Raw genomic sequence first — 19,079 nt, 5'->3', positions numbered from 1 at the left:
TTACAGTAGACGGGTAGATACGTGGTAATGCATAGAAATGGTAATCTAGGGTCATGGCTAGGTAAACAAACCAGTCTAAAGTAGAAAATATATATACATCTGTACATTGAAACTATATACTGTACAGTGTACACTATAGGATGCCAGGTCTACAAATGTACCTGGCTAGTCTACTTATAACATGCCATCTAAATTACATAAGACTTGCATAAGACTGCACTCTAAGGTAGAGTCTGAAGAAGTGAGTCTTCAGACTTCAGGAAGAGAGAGGAAGTGACTACACTGCCCCAGCTCGGCTGGAGAAACGTGGAAATGACTCGGAACACCACACATACCAGTATGCCACAAATACATTTATTCACATACTGCACGTTTTATAACACTTGTAGATAATTTCACCACATTTTCTACAAGAGACTATATACACATACAAAATTATCCTAGTATACTTTCTGCAAAATGTTACCAATCAGTGTTACACTCAGTCAACAGAGTGCTGGTGACAAAAAGCATTCCCATTCATAAAATTGTATTTAGGTGTTAAAACCATGCAGCAACAGATATATGAGGAAGTCAGTCTTTAGGTGTAGAAGCAGAAACAATTAATTATCATTCTATTATATAGTTTGGGTTAACAACTAGGAATGGGTCCTCTTCTATGACTCTCTCCTCTCCATCTCCAACCTTCTTCAGCCCCGTCTTCGTCAGTTCAATGATGATGTGGTCCTGAAACATGAGAAAAAACACTAATTTCACATTTTAAGTGTAATACCATTTAATTTGATGTACTGACTCAATTAATTATTTCTATTAAAATTCTGATTCTATAATAGACTATTAGCCTTTGATAGGTGCAGCATCATTCAGCACCATGGAGAGAGCCTTTATCCATTTTTAGTATTGCCTTTTAGTAGAGACTACTCTATATATACACATAGGCTACATCACTTTATTTAATTATTTGTATATGCATACATATTGTACCATGTAGATTAGTCATGTACTATGCACTTTGTTCTTTTAACTGCAATGATGAGTCTGCACAAACAAGAATTTCACCCATGTTACTTATGTGATGTGACAATAAAGTTTGATTCCGATTCTGTTCCTTGTAAAATTAGTGCCCTGTGTAAGAGCTACAGTAAAGGGTGATTTATACAATACTTAATTGCATGCCGGTGTTATGCCATCTGATCGGTCATAATGAATAGGATGTGCTGCAATTTCTTAATTTTATTCAGTATATTATATTCTTTTACTTTTTCCACTGGGTTGAGGACACATTTTTGTAAAGCACACAATCTTTCCTTATTGAGCTTTCAACATAAAACACTCACGAAATGGATGAGTCTGTGAAGGACTTTTTCTATCATGGACTTCTTGGCGATCAACTCCTCTTCCGAATCAATTTCACCCTCCATCTCCTTCAAGTACCAGTTTATCAGATCACTTTTCTTCAGAGAACCCTCGTCATCCACTGAGGAGGAGGGGAAAAAACAGCATTTTATTCAAAATCCATTAACAAGCAAATAAATCATGGTTTAAATGCAGCCAGTTCTACAACTACTGCAGTGTCAATACCTTCCCGTTATGGCCAATGCTTAGAAGCCTATCCTAACTCCTACTATATTTTTATAGTTTGGATTGACTGGTATTTACCACAAGTAAGTGTTTTAATAATGTAATAGGCACGCAGGTGGTGCAGGGGTAAAGTCCTATGTGTTCAACTTCAAATTAATGTGACATGAATTAGATTTATTATTATAGATATAGAATAGAATTATAGAATAATTATTCTTACTCATTTCTACCTTGCACTAGCACTGCTAAGAAAATGATGGTCACCAAAACAAAATGCAAATGGACTGCATCTATATGGTTTTATTTGAATCTTGCTTTATGTCCAATTCCTGGCTGCTAAAAGGTCAGGTTCTCTTTTTTAGAACATGATCTTTTGGATCGGCCACTCACTCTGCTCCAACTTCTGTATGTGGAGTACTATGAGATTTGAAACCCGACGATACTCAGAAAATGTCATCTTCAGGACAGCCTTGGCAGCAGCAGTCTTCTCTTTGATTGGCTGTTGCTCTGTGTCCATACTCTCTGCATTGTTCCCGTTGGTTCCGTTCACTTCCTTTCTTGGTATGCCATTCTGGCCTGTACAAATGAGCACAGTTTGAAATCACAGTTCAACATGGCATCAATCCAGGCATGTAATTATAGGTGAAACCTTTGACAAGTAAAAAAAAACAAACAAAAAAAACCAATCTCAAACATATTTTGGACTATCAACCAATAATATCCATTCATGTACTGCATTCTTAGAAAATGAGACCTCCATATGCACTCTGTTCTTCAATATGAGAAAATATATAAAAATAGGCTTACAAGTACATTGAGTTATATCTTAGTGTCATAAAGGAGGATGAAATACCGTTTTAAAATGGGGATGCTTTAGTTTAGGCTGAGGCATCAAAGCCTCAAAGCAATCGATTTTGGACCATTTTACAGCGCATTGCAGTGCATTGTAGTAATCGGTTTTACACAGTCATGTACTGCCTGGTTTCTTGAAGCACATGTCGTGAAGGAAAATTGTTTATGGACAAATTTTTAGGTCCCAACCAGTCTCCCCATTGGCCGCTAACCCATCAGTCACCGTTCATGTCTGGGTCGTCTTGTAGATCCTGGTCAAAATTGATGTCAGGAGAATCCACACTGATGATGGACTTGTTGATTAGACGAAAGGCCTCCTTTACATGTTTTGGATGGACCTGAGGATTATTACAGTAATAGTTAAGGACCGACAGTGACACGTTGAGTCTGGGAGCTCATCTATAGAACTACATCTGGGACTACAAGTCCTACAACTGTCATAAACAGTAGTAATGACTGAGACAGTGCAGAGTAAAGGCCAATTTATGCTTGGAGTAACATGTCACACTGCGTCTCTCATGTTCTGAGCCTTCATACCATTTGTGACTTGCCGACAGCCTCGCCCGAAAATGTAAATAAGAAAGTGAATATAGTCTCACACATCTCTGTAATAGTGGAGATTAGCTAGTCTTCCGAACCAATCAGAGTACACAACAGAACTTTGATTTTATGCGACATAGTCGGCGGACTGCGAAAACATTCGACACTCATGCCATAAATTAGCTTTAATCAAATAAAGTAGGCGCTTGGGTAGCACAGTGGTAAAGCGCCTGACCACCACCTCAGAGGGAGGGAAGCTGAAGACTGTCAAATAAATGAATGGTATCTCTCACACACACACACACACACACACACACACACACACACACACACACACACACACACAATTTCAGACACTGTAATGTGATACAATATTTGAATGCGTTTGTGTAGGCTGGTGTGCATACAGTACCTCATCAGAGGAGTATAGCTTAGCCATAGCCTCAGACAGCCTCAGCATGCTCTCCAGCTGTCGAACAGTGATCCTCCAGGCTGACTTGGTGCTGCCTACGCTGTCTCTCTGCCTCAGGAGTTTGTATTGCTCCACCACAAACTCCTTAGCCTCCGGTGTTATCTGCATCAAACACACCAGATAAAAGTCCTCCTGGGTCCATATCTTTTATAACTTTATTTTTTAGCTTGAATGTTTCCTCATAGGAGAAATGAACCAAACGTGCTCAGGACACTGACCTTGGGTTGGAACTGCCTGGCAAACAGTATATATCTCTGTATCTCATCTGTAGAATAGACCCGCTCTATAGACTCAATATTTCTGCAGTGGAGGTCGACAATACGGCGGGCTATAGCATAGTCTGTCACCTGCAAGAATACACAAAACCCTTGTATTCTAGTAAATAAATACTATATACTACAAACATAGCATATAGAGGATGCCTTCCCATCAATGCATCCTGGGTAACTGGACTTCAAGGAGCATAGTGATGCAGGTGTAAATACAGACAGAGATGGTTTTAAACATACAGACACAGACAGTGATAATGAAGTTAAAGTCAATGGGGGGGGGGGGGGTTAGGAGACGTGCATCAAGGTGTTGAATTGACTGCTTAGGGCATGCCTTACCTCATTGCACTCATCTATCAGAATGAAGAACAGGTCAAATCGGGACATGATGGGGTCAGACATGTTGACATTGTGTTTCAGAGACTTGGCGCGATTGTACCGGCCATCAATGGGGTTGGCTGCAGCCAAGATGGACGTACGGGCATTCAGTGTGGCCTGGGGATAGGAAATGTGGGTTATTCTCCAGACTGGAACATGAACAACCTTTTTCATCAATGGTTTTCAAATGTTAAATTATATTTTCTGATTAAACCACCACTACAAAAACAATCCTGTGAAACAGAGACACAATGATGAATTATTCAAGGTGTTCTCTATTGAGAATGCCAAACCTACTAGTTACTGGTTTCAGGTCTTTTTGGTGACCTAGTAGTAATAAGTGTGACTATGACTAGAACCTTGACTCCAGCCTTGCAGATGGAAATGGTCTGCTGCTCCATAGCTTCGTGAATGGCCACCTGGTCCTTGAGGTCCATCTTATCAAACTCATCAATACAGCACACGCCCTGAGGGCCAAGTCACACACATAAACAGTGGACATTGTTATGAGGGAAAGAGGCAATATTAAGACATCAGGTTTTAAAGAAAGTATAAACACAGGGGATGGCATCAGGTAAAAAGACACATTCCATGACAGGAGGTTGATTCCTAGCTGGGCTGATGTGTTATTTGCGTCAACTGAATCTACGGTATGAAATCACTTAAGGGTAAGATCCACTTTTTCTTACCTTTTGTTATGAGCAAACTAATATATTCCATTAATTATTTCGCTCCGTTGTGCAGTTATTAAGTAAATTAAGAAATAAAAATAGGGTCTCCATTGTAACGGGGAAACAGCTCTCAAAGTCACTCTTTTAGCACATAAACTAACAACAAAAGCTGATTCTGACAGGTTATCACATCAGGAAAACTCATGCCACTTGTCTCCGCTATCAAGTGGCAACATGGACTAGAAACAGAGACTTCATTTGTATAACAATTCCCAGTACAAACAGGGGATATTTAGAGACAAAGCAATATTTAGAGACTTTGTAGCATATTAGTCATTGCACCACTGAATTCACCTTCTCTTAACCAATCACACTGAACCATTCAAGACAGCTACTCTTTGGAACTAATCATGCACATTTAATCTAGGACAGTAAAAAATGTAATTAGAAACCTGTGAAAGACTGCCAAAGTCACACAAATCTAATGGCTGTGAAAATCCACTGCAGCACTACAATCTTCTTACATTATCTGCCAGCATGAGAGCCCCTGCTTCAATGACAAACTCTCCTGACTCTTCATCTCTGACCACAGCTGCCGTCAGACCAGCAGCAGTGCTCGCCTTCCCACTGGTGTAGACCGAACGAGGAACAAACTCTTCCACGTGTCTGAGATACACAATAGACAACAACCGTAAAATGTAATGGCATTACCAACTTCGGTCAACTCAGATTAGGTCCCACTCTGTTGGGAGCTCCATAAATAACAGCAACCTAGAGTTGTATACAAGGATCCTCATACAAGGATATGTATGAGTCAACAATACAATAAGACTTACAAGATACAATTAGCTTAGCTTTTAGGAAGCAAAGACAACTAAGTTGATGGTAAATGTGAAGGCATGGCATGTGTACAGTACGTTGGTGTGAAGTTGTGTGAACATACTTGAGGAATTGGCTCTTTGATGTGCTGGGGTCTCCAACAATACAAATGTTTACGTCCCCCCTCAAGGATGTCCCCTCCATAGTAGTCTTGGGGACGCCCCCAAAAAGCATCAACAATATGCCTCGCTTGATCTCATCATTACCTAGCAAGCAGAACACTCAGTGCAAGATTTTGATCCCAGAAGCAGTTAAATTCGATATAAAAATGTAGCCACAGCCACATGATCAGTGATTTCTGACCCATGGAATATACGATACCATTGCTGTCATGTCAGGTGGAAACTTTCAAAACCGTTCCCTTTTAATAACATTTTAAAATGGTGAAATTGATTCAAGGGAGCTTGATTTGATGAAGGACAATAGTATGGCGTACCATGGATGGTGGGGAAGAGACTCGTACACAGGTTGTGATAGAGGTTCTTGTCCTGAGTCATCTCAAACACCTTCTCCCACTCCTCAACAGTCATCTGCTTCTTTACATTCTCTGCCGTCTGCTCCTCCGCCGGCAGCTCTTTACCCCCAAGCTGACAAATAGATTTCAGTGACAGATTAGCTAATAATAAAGCCTTCATTCTCTACATGGCTAAAGGGGTTGTTCTTTTGGCCAGGGCACCAGAAGACAAAACGCATGTATGCATGTGGAAGAGATGTGAAGCAATCAAACGGCATAGGTGCTGAGTTTACCCAACATTACAAATGACGAGGAAAGATTCAACTTGAATCAAACTTAAATAGTACAGAAAGGAAAAAAAGGGAGGAGTAAGCATGCAAGTCAGTAGACTATCCTAAAGCAAGTTTTTTGCGTTTTACTTGCAATGGTATATTCACTTTATTGGCTGGTAAGAAGACAAAGTTTGTTTGTCTTAACTGCATTTGATACTAACCCGCGGGTTGGTAGGAGCGACATTGCAGGCTAGGTAGGCCAGTCTGTAGGACAGTTCCCTCACTCCCAGAGCTTTAAGTCCCTGGAGTCCGTCTGCCTCAAATCCCTCCCTCCCTGCCACTCTGTTGCTGCTCTCTGAACGAGTAACTGAATGGAGAGGATACAGAGAAGAGAGAAAATCATCAACAAATATTAATTAGGTTTAGAGTTACATTACTTTTTCTACTGGTAGGGTCTATGTACCTGAAAGCAGCATGGCTATATCAGGCACAACTATGAGTGTTCCAGTGAAGTCACAACGGTCCCCAGCCTGTGCCATCTCCACGACCTCTGCTCTCAGAACGACATCCACACTGCGTGGGATGGAGCCCCGGGGCAACTCTGCCTGGGTCTCCTGGATACGTACCTGGACGAGGAACGGATGTAAACTCATTTTAAATTGACTTTAAAGGAACGATTAATATTGTTTATGTATCTGTTCACATGTGATTAGTGGCAGTTGGTTAAAAGGTGTAGTGCGTTTCCGGTTCAAACCTGCTGCTGAGCCAATCAAACAAAGCTATGGGAAAATGAACTGGAACGGGAAACGGCTATATGTCACCTTCTGAAAACTGGGACTTTACCCGGTAATCAGTTATACACAATGGTGATTTGTGTTATATTCTGACTCCATAGTTTAGAGTAGACTAGGCAGTAGGCAATGACTCAAGTCTTTCACCATAGACAAATCTCTGCACATTGTGGGTTCACAGTGTGCTGGGAGAGCCTCCCACTGCACTAATAAAATACAGTAACCAAATACAACGTGCAGACACCAATACCTTCTGAAAGTCAACAAAGCGAGACTTTTCAGGGTTCAGCAAGAATCGCTTTCGGTTGGCACACACAGGGTTCTTGCAGATGTTGGGCTGGGTGTATTTAAACTGCTGCTCCACATCCTTGATGATGGACTGGCAGTCGAGACAGAGAAACGTTGCACTGACCAACTCCGGGTGGACGGGGTGAGTCCGCACCACCTGCCCACTGATACGGAGCAATGTGCCAACACGCGCTGTGGACAGCTCTCGGATCCTGCGAAAGAGGGGGCACGTATAACTGAATAGGACCCGAGGCTGAAATCTTCTACAAGATTATTCAAAAATGTTGAAAAATAGCAGATGTTCAAACTTGCAGCGTGGCACGAAGTGACACACTGAGCTTGTAGATCTGCCATTTTTTCTTGAATAATAGGGCAATAAGGTGACCAATAATCATTTAAGGATTTTTTTCCCCCCAGGGTTTGCTGCCTGAAGGTAACCCCCACCATCATCACTCCATGAAGAACTCTCCACCACTTCTCCCACCACAATCATAGCTATGATTCAGTACAGTTCAGTAGGGCTGAACTGTTCTGAACTACTGCAGCCAAAACAGACATAGGCTATGGCTAAACTGGACAGGTTTCACCGGGCTGGAAGAACTTACTTTTGCCTATATGGAAATTCAGAGAAGGACACATAGAACTCTTTGGCTGGAGGGATTGTGCCGTGGTCTCTGGCAAAGTGACGCACAGCCCGGCATAAATATGGATAGACCCTGCGTAGACAGACAGGTATTACTTTAGTTTTAAATGACATTACAGGGAGACTGGAACACATGGAGAAACGGTTGGACTACTTACTGGGCCTGGACTCTATTCAATTACCTGTAATATTCCTCCTGGATGGTGGTTGCAAGTTGCTGGTTGAAGAGTTCGATGTTGGTGAAGCTCACAGTGAGGGTGTTCCTCTCGGGTCTAATCAGTTCCTCTGCGTCCTGGAGGTACAATACCTCACCAGTCGGGCCTTGAAATCTTGAAACCAAAAACGTATTAGGTCTCCATGGACAAGAGTATAGGTGATCCTTTTTGTTGTTAAAATTAGTGCAAAAATAGCAATGTATTCTGATACTATTCTGATGGGCTCACAGTCTCTCCAGCTCTTTAGTAAAACAGAAAAGAATTGCTCAGTTCTGGATAACAATTTTATCCAATCATGAGATAGAACATCCTACATATGTGGCATTGGTGGTAGTAATGAAACAAATACATTAGTAGCCTACAGTAGCCTACACACAATTTGGACTGGAACACTATGAAGCTGCTAAATGGGGTCTCTCCCCCCACTGGATGAAATTGGTGATAGTGACCCACTTGAAAATTTATTTTTAAAGCTCCAGCTTGCAGCTCTTTAATAACAGATTAAATATGTTTATTAAAGAGCTGGAGGAATGGACGTGGCGTGGGGACCCCTGTTAGGTAGCCTACCTATACTGTCACTGTGTTTGGGCTTCAACAAGGCTACATGATCATGAACAAAAATCCCCCAAGCTGCTCTTGTTCTTTTCAAACGATTCTATTGATTTAAAAATATATAGGCCTATATAAATTATTTATGTCAATGATTCAAGATATCAGACGCGCATCGATGGCACTATAGTTTGCTCATAATGTGATGAATGAATGACGCATATGTTTACTAGTTAAATCAAGACTGCAGTGTGTCGCGTGCTTACTCCTCCAGGAATTCCAAAAATAATTTCTGGCATTTCTCCGCGAGTTCGTCTTTCACTTGAACTCCACCGGCGGCTGCATTCTCTGCAGGCTCCATCAGCAAACACTGGGTCAGCTCAGTCAGTCAGTGAGTCAGTGAGTCAGTAAAGGGTTCGGTGGGAGTGGGACGGCGTACCTCAGGCATGCACCGTATAAGGTGTATATTTGCACAGGTGCGCTCTGCCCTCTAATAATATAGACTCACTAGACGGTAGGCTGGCAGCTACACCGAAAATTGGCCACACATGATCGAATCATGCGACACGAGTGGGCGCTGTTTTGCATAAATACATGCATATACGCACGCACACACACACACACACACACACACACACTACACTGCATGATGATCCCATGTATGACCGATTGGAGGCGATATGCACCTACTACAACCCACACACTTGTGTGAAGCAGAAGAAGAAAGCTACCCATGTTGTGGTCGGCTGCTGCTAAATGCTAGTAGCTTCGGCTGTGTTTCATTTGATCTCTTGTCAGCAGTAATTATCAACGTTAACGTTTGTTCAAAAATGAATGTCGCCCCGTTGAAGAGGGTCTACCCAGAGTTACCCGTGTGGATTGTTGAAGATCACCACGACGTGAGTGATAATAATAATAATAGAATAAAGATATATTCGTTGTCTTCATTGACTGGTTGATTTCGTTACATGCAGGTGTGTGAGCGGTGGGAATCGGATATGTGCTCACAGCCTCACATGCCCGCAGCCCGCTACTCTGTGTATCATCTCGAAGTGTCCTTGAGCAAGACACTGAACCGCTATCCTGGCTGCCAGAGTGCCAGTGGCTGTCCACTGTCCATCGTTGTGTGTGAACGTTTATCAGTGTGTGAATGAATGGATGTGTGCAGAATCAGATGCACTGCATCCATTTATATTACTCAAAATGTATGATATCACATGAATTATGATATGTAACAGTATGTAACGGTGTATAATTGTCTGGTTCTTCTGTTACTTTATCAGGTGGTATCTCATATCTATCGTGCCATAGCTTCCAGACATCTCCCATTGAAGAACATTAAAATGGTTCATTTGGACTCCCACCCTGATCTCCTTATCCCTGTCAACATGCCAGCAGACACAGTATTTGATAAGGATGCTCTACTCAGGTACAATGCCTTTTTTATTTTACAGTACAGTAGAGTAGAGAATAGTTGGACCTTTTCTCTTTGCCCTTTTAATAACGGCTATAGTTTATTATGAGCATGTGAGTGGCAGGTTGGCCTTGATAAAGGTTTTAGGCTAAGGCTGCTTATTTTATTCCGAACACTGACTGTATTCCTGCTGTAAAACTAACTGGTGACTGTCTGGTCCATCTACAGTGCACATATCAACTCTAGAATTGGCCCACTGAGCTCCATTACATAAATTGACCGAAATCGTAAAAAAGAAAATCAATCAAAATGATCAAATCAAATGGAATAGAGACCTATCATGAGCAGTGTGAGTGCAATCATGTTTGCAGCAGTTTGAGGTGAAGAGTGCACAGTGCAATAAAAACAGACATGGCAGAAGTTAGTTTCTTTAATAGCTTGCAGGTGTGTGAATGATATTAAAATGTTTGGAGAATCGTGACAGCTATAGATTAAATACCACACTGTGGCCTCTCTTCCACTGGGGTTGAACGGTACTGGTTCGGTTCTTTTTTCCCGCCTAATATTGAACCAGTGTTTCCACTGAAAATGAATTGGGTCAGAACCCTAAATGTTGGTCCAGGAACTGGAACCAAAAAATGGCCGCCGGTTCCATGAAAGCACCACAAGAATGTAGAACGGAACCAGTTCTTGAATCAAAGTTATTTTGGTGGAAAAGCGCCCTATATGTGTCTGTAAAAAGCATATTGTATGTGTATGGGACTGTTTTTACACTCAGACTTGACGACTTGAAACTGGATTTTACTCTGTGCAAAGAACATCATCCCAATTTTGATAGCAGGCAAACAGGCGATGGTCGAAAAGTGGGCGGAAGAACGTCGCCCGAAAAGATAAAAATAATTTATCTTTTAGGTGGCATCGTCCAGCGATAGCGGGCGATTAGGTGATAGCCAATGAAATTCATGTGTTGCTTTCCGTTCTCCCGCTGTTAAAACGCACTGTAAGGGATATGTTGCAGGAGATGGTCTATACCCCTGGATAGCCACCGCATTGTTTTATGTTTTTCAGTGAGTTGAGTATTGAGAACTGGATAATGCCCATGGTATATGCCGACCATATATCCTCTGTAGCCTGGCTACATCCATACTGGGCCCAGCAGATAAGGGAAGGAGAGCACAGAATGGCCATAGGTAAAGACACATCCACCAACACTCTCAGGTAACACACTTCCCATTGAGCTATTTAAAATCTGAAACAAAAAATATTGCAAATAATTAAAATGTTTTTCACCATTGTTGATACAGCTGTATCCAACTGCTTGCCCATGACTGCTATTGATATTATCTCCAAGGATAATAAATAGATACATTATTAGTATGAATCCTCACCCCTCTCTCTCTGCTTCCGCAGGGTGACCAGTACAGATGACTACTTCCTCAGTGATGGCCTGTATGTTCCAGAAGAACAACTGGAGAATGCTAAACGACTCAGTCTGGATGTGGTCAAAGTCAACCCAGTCAAACCAAACCACAGGAAATACACAGGTACCTACTGTACATAGACTAGCCAAAAGAACAGACAAATCTGCCACAGCAACAAACAAAAAAATAGCCCTGGACAGATTGGTCTGTCACTCCTCGGTTTGAATTACATTTCGGTCACCCCAGAGTTGTGCATGACTATCAAAGTGGGACATGTTTTGTTGAGACCTTAGGATGGATAGTTAGTTTTCTCAAGTTTTTTATTTTTATTTTTTACACAAGGCATGTTAAAAACGGTCTAACTGAAGCTGGTCCAGCCTAACATTGCTCTATGGTGTTGTGTTTATCTTTTTAGAGAGGAAGATTGGGAGGGAAATGTGGAAGTGCGGAGCTAAGAAACCCAGGACCCAGGAGACTGGGGAAGGAAGCCACCCTGAGCCCTTCTATAGAACCATGCCTGGGGCAAGTGGAAGCAACACTTGCACAGGCAGGAAAGAGCCAACGGAGGGCAGCATAGCTACAGAGTCCTGCAGCAGCAACAACCATAATGCAACAGAAGTGCAAGAACAGCTTGGTAAACCAACAGACTTGGAGGGTGATGATGATGGTGATGTTGATGATGAAGGCTCAATCCGTTATGCTGTAAACAAGTTATTGTCACTTCTCAAAGAGTCAGAGCCATACATCTTGGACATTGACTTGGATTTCTTCTCCTGTAAGAATCCCTTCAAGGAGTTATACACACAGGTACACCTCTCTATATTATGTCATGCCACACAGTAAATTATTTTTGTAGCATCTCACAGCTTCAGTAAAGCACCATTCATTTCAGTCTTACATAGGACACAGTTTGCTTTGTGTACTTTTTCACAGTGTACTTTATTCCTTTAACATGGGTGGCTGTGACTATTATTATTATTATACTGCACATTGCATTGACTTGAGGTTTCAATGATGGTTGTGCTTTCCAGGAAGAATACACCATTCTTAAACAGCTCTACAACTTTCGAAGACCCAGCACAAACGCTGCAGAGGTGAGAGAGTTTCAGTACAGTGATAAACACCCACGACATACTTTACTGTGATTGTGAGGTGATGCAATGCATTGGAGGGATAGCCTGTATGAGTACCATTAGCTGCACCAGTCACATCAAATAATTTAAATAATGTCCTGAATGTGAATTAATGTAATCACTGCGCGTCTGCAGAAGTATACACACTTTGTCCTCGGTGTCAATCTATCAGTTTGTACAACATTGTACAATCTCAGTTAAATGAACACTGAGGAATTCACAGTATAGTAATGCAAAAATGTGTGTATGGACCAGGAGGAGCTTAGCGAGTGTGTGTATCATCGTACACATCAGTTGGAGGACCTAGAGGCAACGTTTGCTGATCTCATAGAGGATGATGGCGAGGAGACCGTCGCACGCTGGGCCAGCAACCCTGGGTAATGTAATGTATGGTTTTGCTAGAACGGTGACTAAAACAGACTTTTGCATACTTACAAAGTGCCACAGGGTCTTCAAATGCAAAAATAGTTTTAATAGGAAATTACCTTATCAGGTTATCTTATGGTTATCTAAGATAACAAGAATGTTTGCATTTACGCTTCTATCTTCTACACTGGACTGCTAAATGAAATAATATTGGGTTCATGTTCTGTCATGTAACTCCCCCTTGCAGTGAAACTATTTTTACAAATGAAATACTATATAAAGAAGTCTACAAATATTGAGTAGGAGTTGCACATTGTGCGTCCGTACGACAGGTGTGTTTTTTTGTTGTGTGTGTTTTTGTAGTATCACAGTTCTCACTATGTTTTCCATATTTCAGGATGACTTCCCTGACCCACCTGGTATCAAGTCTGAAGAGGAGAAACCAGTCACCTGATTATGAAATGGTAATAATATTTATTAATAATGAATTGTAGCTTTATGGGAATTATAGGTTCATGGTAATTATTATATGATTCAATGCACACGGGCACCCAATACTTGATATTTACAACTGTACACACATACAAGAAGTGCCACGTTATTAGCTTCGCTGGCGCAGAGTGTAGAGTAGTAGAGTAGCGACACGCTTTGATCTCGCCGCAAAGCTGGTGCCTATGGGCTATAGTTCCAAACATTGCTCCTATGGCTGGAACTATCCCATTGAGATAGAATGAGCACTTCCATTGTTACAATGGGAGTCAACGCTAGTGTTGCCATTCTCTTACTATATTACTCTGGGCTGGCGTTGCCAGGCTATCCGACAAACGTATGACACATCATACATGTCCATATAAAGAGCATAATCTGTCCAGACAGACTACAGACAGACAACTTGAACATTGTAGAATAGGGATGTGAATGTGTCAGTATTTTGTCTGAGGCATTTACTGTCGATCCATTTATTTTAATAGTGGAGCTACAAGAGGAGTCTTAAAATTAATGTTATATCTTTTTTTTCTTTCTTTTTTATTATTATTATTATTATACATTGCTTAACATAATTCAACTTTTTACACTGGACGTCAATGGAGAGGCAGCTTGGGCTGAAACCTTGTCCAAATATGGACATGGCTGACGTCTAGCACTTTATGTCATAGATAACTTCTGTAGGGGTTTGTAATTAATACATGCACAATGTCAGTAGTAAGCTATTAAACAGTGTTAGCTCTCCTTTGATTTAATTTACTTAGTTTATATTGCCAGCTGCTACCCAACTGTACAGCTAACTTCACTGCCATGTTGTGCATGCTTTACGAAGCAGATATTGACGCACTAACCCTAAATGGTTAGCATCTAGTAATGCCTGGGCAGGAGAAACCGTACAGTTAGCTGACATTGTGGACAACCCAATGTGTGAGAAACACATTTTGCAGCACAAACCTAGAATATCTGTAAGGACTTGAAGAGATTTGAGAAAGGGATAATAATGAGCCAGCTGTCAGAACGCCGTGGCTTCCATCTGGACCAGTCGGAACTATTGTGCAAAAAGGGATGCGGTTTCTTTGGCAACACAGCCTGGCATGGGCTGTGCTCAAAGTGCTGGCGAGAGGAGAATCAGAAATCCAGACAGAAACAAATTCAAGAAGACTGGGAACTGGCTGCAAGATTTCAGAAAGAGTCCTATACCAGCTGGTCAACACAGTCAGCACAGTCAACCATTACGCCCTTCAGACATTTTGTGGAAAGACAAACCAAGGAGGTCAGAACTTTTGCGGAAAAACAAACCAAGGAGGTCATAAGGTTTTTTACATCTTACACAAAATTGCCACCTAAAAGAGACCTTCACCCTGTGGTGACTCAACCCTGGCCCTCTATATATACAGACCACACCACTCAGGAATTAATTGACTTCCTCAAACCTCTGAAGCCAGGTAGGGAGATCTTCAAAAAGTGTTTGGCCTTCACTAAGAGTATGGTTTACAAGAGACATCTGGGTGTTGATCAGTTATCAGAATGTGTCCAGGACTTTTACCAGAACCTCTCAGAAAATCTGCATGCCCAGTTTGAAGGTCCGTCGGATCACATAGAGAGCATTATGGATAAAGTAGAGAATTATATGATGATTCATCTGTATGAGGAAGTCTTCTGTCCTGACACTACAGATGACGAGAAGAATGACTTGACCATCCAGAAGAGAATTAAGGCCTTGCACTGGGTCACCATTGAGATGTTGTGTGTTCCTGTGGATGAGGACATCCCAGAGGTGTCAGATAGTGTAGTTGAGGCCATCATAGATGTCAATGAGATAGACTCAAAGCGTGTACCTACGGACAAGCTAGCATGTATCACTCGCTGCAGCAAGCACATCTTGAAAGCCATCAAGTCCACCAAAAAAGAGGCTGGGTCTGCAGACGACTTCCTCCCCACTCTCATCTACATTATGCTGAAGGCAAATCCTCCACGACTGTTTTCCAACATCCAGTACATCACCCGCTTCTGCAACCCCAGCAGGCTCCTGACTGGGGAAGATGCTTACTACTTCACAAACTTGTGCTGTGCAGTGGCCTTCATTGAGAAGATAGATGGCCAGTCTCTGAACCTGTGCTCGGAGGATTTTGAGCTCTATATATCTGGCCAGGCATCTCCACAGCAGCCACAGGCTATAGAGACATCCGTTGCTTCCTTAGGCAGCACAGCTCTGAGCGAGGCACTTGAGCGACTACAGCTGCTGACAGAGCTGGGGGTGCAACAGGAGCAGGTCATGGAGGGCGCTCAGAAGCTGGAGAGTGATCTCATTGACTGGGCTGACGGAGTGGAGCACGAGGTGCAGGAACATATGCATCGGTTTTCATCAGAGACGCGAGATCCCATCACGGCCCCTGGGACATCAGCAGTTGACTATGATGTGAGGAGCGATCTCCTTCCACCACCACTTCAGCCGCAGGTGTTTTCTGGGTGATGCGCAAACATCTGAACTGTGCTGTACTATGATGTCAGGCATTTCCATATTTGGGCAGGGTTTCAGCCCCATTTGGAATATACTTTTTGTATATGTTAAAATAATATTTTTCTTGCACCTTTTCTGCAATCCTGCTACTACTATCTGCTTTAACTTACACACTCCATTTAAACTTGAAAGTTTTCAGCTATTGTACAACTAGATTTGACTCAAGCCAGTATTTACGTAGATTGACAATTAAAGGAAGTCATACGTCTTTTTGTGTCAACACAAACATGAAATACCATTGACAATGAAAGGATAATTTACGTAATATGTATCTGATCAAATCGACTTTTTTAAACACAGTGCAACTGTTTTAATTCAGCTCGGGACTTGTATTCTACTGTTTGTTCAGTAACAGTATAGAGCCTTAACCTTTTAACAAAAAACGTTAATAAAATAATATCACTTACACAATCATTTAAATGTCTCTCAAGGTGCATCAGGCAGGTTTGACATGTGACTACTCCGAGCTGCCCCATCACATCAGCACTGACGAGGAGATAGAAAGGCTCATCTTGGCTGTCCAGCTCATCCTGAAAGCCCTGCCCAAACCCACCATGGTCACCATGTCCAGGTAACTAAAAACACATTATGGACGTTTTTTCTGTATGTATTACGACATAACAATCTAATTTTCAATCTCATCATTTAGAATTGAAAATAGGCTTTGTTATGAAAAGTAAAAGGATCTGGCTAGTTTTGTCTACTTTTCTGTGTTTATTTTCCATAATGACATAATTAACACGTTTTTGTCATTAAGGCACTCTGATAGGATGGAGCATACTTCAGGCATTTTCCATGTCAACTCTCTTCATTCTCATTCTCTACAATCTCTACAATACATTCTCATTCACGCCCATATTCCCTCAGTGCAAATTAGGTGGTCTTTTTAAGCAGCCTCAGTTCTCTGCTTAGTCTACATGCTTAGCTGTCAAAGCAGGTTGTACAGTGTCAGATGAGTATGAGTATGAGGTGTGAAAACTCCCCCACTTTTCCGGCCTCCAGCCTACTACTGCCTGTATTAAAGTTTCACGTTATTAGAATTAGAATGATTATTATAATATGTATCAATGTTCAATTGTTCATGGATTAATTGTATCTCATGCTCTGCTCTGGGGGTTGTGTTGATATCAGAATATGTCTTGTTGCACAGGTAATCTGTAAATATCACATGAGCAGAGCCATACCGATAAGCTACAGTAAATACAATAGCTTTGCAATAAATGGCTATGTCAATCCTGAGCTGAAGAGTCTTGATGAACTACTGTTTAGGTGGAAGTTGGAGTACTTTAGACAACATTTCTCATGTGTTCCTTGACCTTATCAACAGCTTATGAACTTTGTGCGTGCACATGTGTTTGTTTTTCAGGTCCAGTCTAGATGAGTACTGTCCAGCAGAGCAGGTCAACTCTATCCAAGACAGAGTGTTGGCTACATTAGAGACCCTGTATGGAAAGTTGAGCTTAAACAGAGACTATGACCACACCCCTACACAACCACATGACAGCGTACCACAGGTCTCCTAGTCCATCTCAACTCTCACACGCATACATACACATGCATAAATATGGTGGAACAGTTGGATGTGTTTGGATAGAACACACAATCCTTACATACATGGGTATGTGCAGCCCAAGTACACAAATGTACCACCCAGTACGTACTGCCAATTTAGATGGAATTTAATGAAAGTTTAAACTAATAAACTCGAGTTAAAGTTTAAACCCTTAGAATTTGAAAAAGTCTCCATCCTACATCTACACAGTATTCTGCATTAGTGGCAGTCTAGTATTAGCCTCCATTGTTGGGTTTTGTTAACACAAAAGGTACAAACACATTGTAGTTTTCACAATATTGAAATGTATTTATGTGGTATAGGGTATTCGTCTACAAGTTTATGTTTGGTGATCAGATCTAAATAAGAAACCACTAGTTTCAACTGGTGGCTATTTAGGCTCTGTATTGTTGGTATGCAGCTCCATGGTATACAATACTGGCTGGCTGAAAAACGAAACTAAAAGATATAAAGTGAACACAATGTAAACATCTTTTAAGTCTTGTAATTCAAAACATAGGTTTTCAGTTGTCAGAATACAGTAGTGCTCTTAATCCCATTCTTAAGTAGGAAACATGTGAAGGAGTCTTGCTTAGCCACTTAATGAAAACAGCACATTTAAAGCTAACAACACATCGCGTTGTGAGCTTTAGATCTGCTATTTTCAGTTCACAAAATGTTCACATTAATGACCCATAATAGGGATACTATAGTTCACTGCCAGTCTTTAGAAGAAAAGGGAACATTAAACACTAAAATTAATAATCCTGTTAAAGAGAGCTGAGTATTTCATATGTAATGTCTTAAATACAATCCTGTTATGTCCAGGTCTTGTGTGTGATGTTCTTCAAAGCCCTTTTGTTAATAAGTCCTAGGAATGTTGATCTAGTAGGACAGAGTGTCAATAAATATAACTTCACAAGAGAGAAGAAACATGACTCATTACATTTTTTCCATTGAAAATGTGCATTACAGATTTTCGCCAAAGCATGAATTAGGCTTCAGACAGTCGCACACAATCCTATATGCAGTGTCAGCAATTATCTTCTTTATGTAAGTTATTCAGCTACCCCGAAGTTATCCAGATACCCTGATATGTCACCACTCACCAACCCAATGCTCTCAATGTTAAAGTCAAGTCATTTCATACCAGGTAAACTTCACATTTAAAAACAAATTATTGTGCACAAACTACAGCGAATTACAGCCACTCTCCCAATCCACCCATAAAAAAAAACTCTTCAAGGACTATGTATAAAAAGTAAAAAATGAAGTATAGTTTATTAGTTACGAATAGTGAAAAAGGCTATCTACAAGCTCACAACATATTAT

The 19,079-nt window shown here is 41.2% G+C and overlaps 3 protein-coding genes across 3 annotated transcripts; 2 read left to right on the top strand and 1 right to left on the bottom strand.

Moving 5' to 3' along the window:
* Window positions 1–609: 609 nt before the first annotated feature.
* On the bottom strand, window positions 610–9,215 carry mcm6l (MCM6 minichromosome maintenance deficient 6, like; the record flags this gene model as incomplete). The annotated part of the gene is made up of 17 exons (XM_080778823.1): window positions 610–726; window positions 1,338–1,477; window positions 1,972–2,157; window positions 2,657–2,771; window positions 3,386–3,547; window positions 3,664–3,792; window positions 4,054–4,209; window positions 4,452–4,559; window positions 5,288–5,429; window positions 5,707–5,848; window positions 6,079–6,229; window positions 6,590–6,735; window positions 6,832–6,994; window positions 7,410–7,659; window positions 8,053–8,163; window positions 8,273–8,419; window positions 9,121–9,215. 17 exons carry the CDS (start codon window positions 9,213–9,215, stop codon window positions 610–612), a joined length of 2,460 nt encoding a protein of 819 aa, XP_080634949.1.
* Window positions 9,216–9,598: 383 nt separating this feature from the next.
* cUnh5orf22 (chromosome Un C5orf22 homolog) lies at window positions 9,599–17,723 on the top strand. Its single transcript, XM_080779230.1, has 10 exons — window positions 9,599–9,753; window positions 10,138–10,283; window positions 11,337–11,486; window positions 11,679–11,812; window positions 12,105–12,496; window positions 12,721–12,783; window positions 13,078–13,199; window positions 13,586–13,652; window positions 16,627–16,766; window positions 17,562–17,723. Exons 1-10 carry the CDS (start codon window positions 9,685–9,687, stop codon window positions 17,716–17,718), a joined length of 1,440 nt encoding a protein of 479 aa, XP_080635356.1. The 5' UTR covers window positions 9,599–9,684; the 3' UTR covers window positions 17,719–17,723.
* On the top strand, window positions 14,675–16,147 carry LOC308325345 (rab5 GDP/GTP exchange factor-like; the record flags this gene model as incomplete). Its single annotated transcript, XM_080777830.1, has 1 exon — window positions 14,675–16,147. The coding sequence occupies one exon, from the start codon at window positions 14,675–14,677 to the stop codon at window positions 16,145–16,147; it is 1,473 nt and encodes a 490-aa protein (XP_080633956.1).
* Window positions 17,724–19,079: the final 1,356 nt, after the last annotated feature.

Source organism: Protomyctophum bolini, assembly GCF_963924005.1.
Source record: "Protomyctophum bolini genome assembly, chromosome: 12".
NCBI lineage: Eukaryota > Metazoa > Chordata > Actinopteri > Myctophiformes > Myctophidae > Protomyctophum > Protomyctophum bolini.
The sequence above is the reverse complement of the archived record's forward strand: the minus strand, read 5'-3'. Positions and strand labels throughout refer to the sequence as shown.

Bases quoted from the DNA above. Each gene is read 5' to 3' on its own strand.
- cUnh5orf22 (XM_080779230.1), top strand. From the start codon at position 9,685: ATGAATGTCGCCCCGTTGAAGAGGGTCTACCCAGAGTTACCCGTGTGG. The intron at 9,754-10,137 runs GTGAGTGATAAT...TTACTTTATCAG, and splicing joins TTGTTGAAGATCACCACGAC to GTGGTATCTCATATCTATCG. The intron at 13,200-13,585 runs GTAATGTAATGT...TCCATATTTCAG, and splicing joins CGCTGGGCCAGCAACCCTGG to GATGACTTCCCTGACCCACC.